The 5000-nt window shown below is 42.9% G+C and overlaps 1 protein-coding gene across 1 annotated transcript in view; it reads right to left on the bottom strand.

The window, feature by feature from the left end:
• LOC110515947 (contactin-associated protein-like 2) overlaps positions 1-5000 on the bottom strand; it is a 304164-nt gene that overhangs the window by 111374 nt on the left and 187790 nt on the right. Inside the window, exon 11 of the mRNA XM_036943719.2 lies at positions 1347-1509. Within this exon, the coding sequence (XP_036799614.2) occupies positions 1347-1509 (163 nt within the window). The remainder of the gene's footprint in view (positions 1-1346; positions 1510-5000) is intronic.

The following is a 5000-nucleotide window of genomic DNA, read 5'->3' as shown; positions in this document are numbered from 1 at the left end:
TTTAAGAAAGGCATTGATGTTCATGGTTAGGTACATTTGTGCAAAGATTGGGCTTCTTTTGGCAATGCGCTTTTGTTAAATCATCACCCGTTTAGCGAAGTTGATGTCGGCTGTGATTCGATGATAAATTAACGGGCACCGCATTGATTATATGCAACGCAGGACAAGCTAGTTAAACTAGTAATATCATCAACCATGTGTAGTTAACTAGTGATTATGTGAAGATTGATTGTTTTTTATAAAAATAAGTTTAATACTAGCTAGCAACTGACCTTGGCTCCTTGCAGCCACAAGGTCCTTTTGATGCTGCCCTCGCGTAACAGGTGGTCAGCCTGCCACGCAGTCTCCTCGTGGAGTAACAGGTGGTCAGCCTGCCACGCAGTCTCCTCGTGGACTGCAATATAATCGGACATAATCGGCGTCCAAAAAGGCAGATTACAGATTGTTATGAAAACTTAAAATCGGCCCTAATTAATCGGCCATGTCAATTAATCGGCCATGTCAATTAATCGGTCATGTCAATTAATCGGTCAACCTCTAATTACAACACTGTAAAAAGACATAATATGACATTTGAAATGTCTTTCTTGTTTTGGAACTTTTGCGAGTGTAATGTTTACAGTGAATCTGTTTATGTGACCAGCAATATCAACAATCCAGCATAACACACATTTTAACAGACAAGAAATGTGAAGGATTGACACCAAACTCTCTCAAAGTCTTATATTATAAATACTACTGATGCATTCATTCTATCAATGTATTAGTCAAACACACCTCACTTTATGGGGAATTTATTTGATGTAACTTCAACATCAAAAGCTTCAACATCAGAGAGGGAGTTAATTTAATGTAACACAGATTCAGCATCAGAGAGGGAGTTAATTTAATGTAACACAGCTTCAACATCAGAGAGGGAGTTAATTTAATGTAACACTGCTTCAGCATCACAGAGATAAATTGATTGGAGAAAGATTTAATATTTATATGACTGAAGAAATGTGAACCACCTGCAAACAGAAATGCAAATATTACTTCATCTGGAGATATATTTCAATATGATATTTCAAATACAGTTGTTGTTGTCTCTATTGACTATCAGCTCTCTGACCACATTACCCATCAAATATCAAACGATTAGATAGCCTCTTGTGTGTGTGTGTGTGTGCGTGTGTGTGTGTGCGTGTGCGTGTGCGTGTGTGTGTGTGTGTGTGTGTGTGTGTGGCTGTGTGTGTGTGTGTGTGTGTGTGTGTGTGTGTGTGTGTGTGTGTGTGTGTGTGTGTGTGTGTGTGTGTGTGTGTGTGTGTGTGTGTGCATGTGTATGTGTGCGCGCAAGTGTGTCACACCTGTCTATGATGGCACACATGTCCAAGCTGACGTTCTCAAACACTCCCACAATGCCTTTCTCCACGGCATGCATATCCGCCAGCTGATCATCCAACAGAATTGCCTGCATGCAGCCCTGGAACGACTTCTGGGTGGGAGGGGCTAAGGTAGGCAGGAAGTACCCTGGGAGAGGGAAAGAGAGAGAGAGAGGGAGAGAGGGGATGGGGAGAGTGTGAGAGAGAGAGCGGTGCAGGGGGAGAGGGAGACATAGAAAGGGGGGATAGAGAGACAGGGGTGAGGGTGTGGGGGAGAGAGAGGTAGGGGATGGGGAAAGTGAGTGAGGGAGAGAGAGAAGAGGGGAGGGGAGAGTGAGAGAGAGAGAGAAGAAGGGAGGGGAGAGTGAGAGAGAGAGAGAGAGAACGATAGAGAAAAGGGATGGGGAGAGTGAGAGAGAGAGAGAGAAAGAGAGAGAGAGAGAGATAGAGAGGGGATGGGGAGAGTGAGAGAGAGAGAGAGAGAGAGAGAGAAAGAAAGAAAGAGAAGAGAAGAGGGGAGAGTGAGCGAGAGAGGGAGAGAGAGAGAGGGGATGGGGAGAGTGAGAGAGAGAGTGAGAGAGAGAGAGAGAGAAAGAGAGAGAAAGAAAGAGGGGGGATGGGGAGAGAGAGAGAGAGAGAGAGAGAGAGAGAGAGAGAAAGAAAGAGAAGAGGGGAGAGTGAGCGAGAGAGGGAGTGGGAGTGGGAGAGAGACAGAGGGGATGGGGAGAGAGAGAGAGAAAGAGAAGAGGGGAGAGAGAGAAAGAGGGAGAGAGAGAGAGAGAGAGAGAGAGAGCGAGAGAGAGAGAGGGGGAGGGGGATAGGGAGAGAGAGAGAGAGGGGAGAAAGGGAGAGCTATAAAACACAGCGGCTCAATGACATCTCCATCATCAGAGTGTAATAGTCTGTCAGACACAGCAGGATGTCCATCAACCTCAAGGCCATCGCCTCTACAGCCTTAGTATTGAGGCCAACCTGTCTAGGTGTGTGTGTGTTTGTGTGTGTGTGTTTGTGTGTGTGTGTGTGTGTGTGTGTGTGTGTGTGTGTGTGTGTGTGTGTGTGTGTGTGTGTGTGTGTGTGTGCGTGCGTGCGTGCGTGCGTGCGTGCGTGTGTGTGTGTGTGTGCCTGAATGTGTTGCAGTGCTCATTTTGTGTTTGGGATTTCTTCCAAAAGTTTCTCAAGTCACCGCCACCATCTGTCTCAACTGTCTCCACACCTGCCCACTGTCTACCAGAAAGAGAGAGAGACGAGAGAATATATAAAGAGAATGTTAGAAAGGAAGAAAGAGAGAGAGAGAGAGAGAGAGAGAGAGAGAGAGAGAGAGAGAGAGAGAGAGAGAGAGGTGCAAAAGATTCCCACCGTCAACAAAAACGGAAGGGATCTGTTGCAGCTCTGTAGAAGCCTGGTTCTGTACTTTGTCAATGGTAGGACTCTTTGGGGAGATTCACCTACTGCTCACCTCTTGGCCAGAGCACAGTAGACTATATGATTACAGACATTGACCCTTCCTCTCTCAGCTCATTCACTGTCAAGCCACTAACACCTCTGTCTGATCACAGCCAAATTACGTTGTTCCTCAAAAGAACAGACATGGAAATAACCACACATTCACAGCCCAGTAAACTGTACAACATCAGACATTCACAGCCCAGGAAGCTGTACAACATCAGACATTCATACAGATGGGCCCAAAACAGCACAGAAGAATACCAGAAAGCAACTTGTAACCAAAATATCCAAACACTAACTCTGAATACCACATTCACTCACAGTAAAGAAGGCATCAATCTGGCAGTACAAAACATCAACTATATATTCAGTCAAACGGCAAAAGAAGCACAACTGAAATTGATAAAAAACAATACAAAAAACAAAAAATACCACATATGACAATTGGTTTGATGCAGACTGTACAATTATAAGGAAAAACTTACAACACTATCCAACCAAAAGCACAGAGACCCAAATAACGGTGAACTACGCCTTCATTACTGTGAGACTTTAAAACTCTATAAACGTACACTCAGAACCAAAAAAGCACAGTACAGCAGCAAGCAGCTGACACTAATTGAGGAGTCCATAAACACACACAACTTCTGGCAAAACTGGAAACAACTAAAAAAATCTAAACAAGAGGAATTAGCGATACAAAATGGTGACATATGGACAACCCATTTTAAAACACTCTACAACACCGCTCAAATTGACACAAAGACAGAACAAATTGACACAAAGACAGAACAACGACAAATTCATGAGAAGTTGAATGGATTAGAAAAAGCTATAAAGGACAATCAAAATCCATTGGACTCCCCAATTACTGACCAGGAGCTCTATAAGAAACTTCAGGCTCTCAAATTTAAAAAGGCATGCGGACCTGATGGCATCCTAAATGCTCAAACTCACTAGTGCAAAATATCAATTGGCTATATTAAAACAGTTGAATTTGATCCTGAGTGTAGGTTATTTCCCTGACATCTGGAATCAAGGACTCATAACCCCAATCTTTAAGAACGGAGACAAATTTGACCCCGACAATTACAGAGGCATTTGTGTGAACAGTAACCTGGGGAAGGTTTTCTGTAGTATTATAAATGTAATAGTTCTAAAATTCCTTAATAAGCACAATGTCTTGAGTAAAAGCCCAACTGGATTTATACCAAAACATTGCACGACTGATCATATTTACACCCTACACACCCTGATAGATAAACATGTGCATCAAAATAATACCAAAATATACACTTGCTTTATCGACTTCCAAAAAGCATTTGATTATATTTGGCATACAGGTCTGTTCTACAAAGTTATTGAAAGTGGTGTAGGGGGTAAAACATATGACATAATTAAATCAATGTATACTGGCAATACGTGCAGCATTAAAATTGGTAAGAAAATAACATAATTATTTAACCAGGGGAGGGGCCTTCGCCAGGGTTGCAATCTGAGCCCTGCACTCTTCAATATTTACATCAACGAGATTGGCCACAACTGTAGAACAATCCTCAGCCCCTGGTGTTAGTCTTCACAATTCAGAAATGAAATGCCTACTCTTCACAGATGACCTATGCCTTCTGTCACCCACAGCACATGGCCTACAGCAGAGCCTGGACCTGCTATAGCAGTACTGTCAGACCTGGGCCTTGGCAGTAAACCCCCACAGCACATGGCCTACAGCAGAGCCTGGACCTGCTATAGCAGTACTGTCAGACCTGGGCCCTGGCAGTAAACCCCAAAAATACTAAAATAATGATTTTCCAGAGAAGATCCAGATCTTAAGGAATTAGACCAAAATGTTCAATTGGTACAAAATATATAGAGTACTGCACACACTACAATTACTGAGGTTTAAAAATAAGCTCAACTGGACACCTTAATGAGGCAGTGAATGAACTGAGAGAAAAAGCAAGCATTGCATTCTACACCATCGCAAAAACCAAATTAATATTGTAATACCTATTAAAATTTGGCTAAAACTAATTGAATATGTCATTGTGGGGTCCACTTGAAAAACAAGAGTTCATGAAATGGGACAAACACACCATTGAAACCCTGCATGCAGAGTTCTGTAAGATTCTCCTACATGTCCAGAGGAAAACTACAAACAATGCATGCAGGGCAGAATTAGGCCAATATCCACTA

The sequence above is a fragment of the Oncorhynchus mykiss genome, chromosome 15, assembly GCF_057628025.1.
Source record: "Oncorhynchus mykiss isolate SJ-2025 chromosome 15, ASM5762802v1, whole genome shotgun sequence".
Taxonomy (NCBI): Eukaryota; Metazoa; Chordata; class Actinopteri; order Salmoniformes; family Salmonidae; genus Oncorhynchus; species Oncorhynchus mykiss.
The sequence above is the reverse complement of the archived record's forward strand: the minus strand, read 5'-3'. Positions and strand labels throughout refer to the sequence as shown.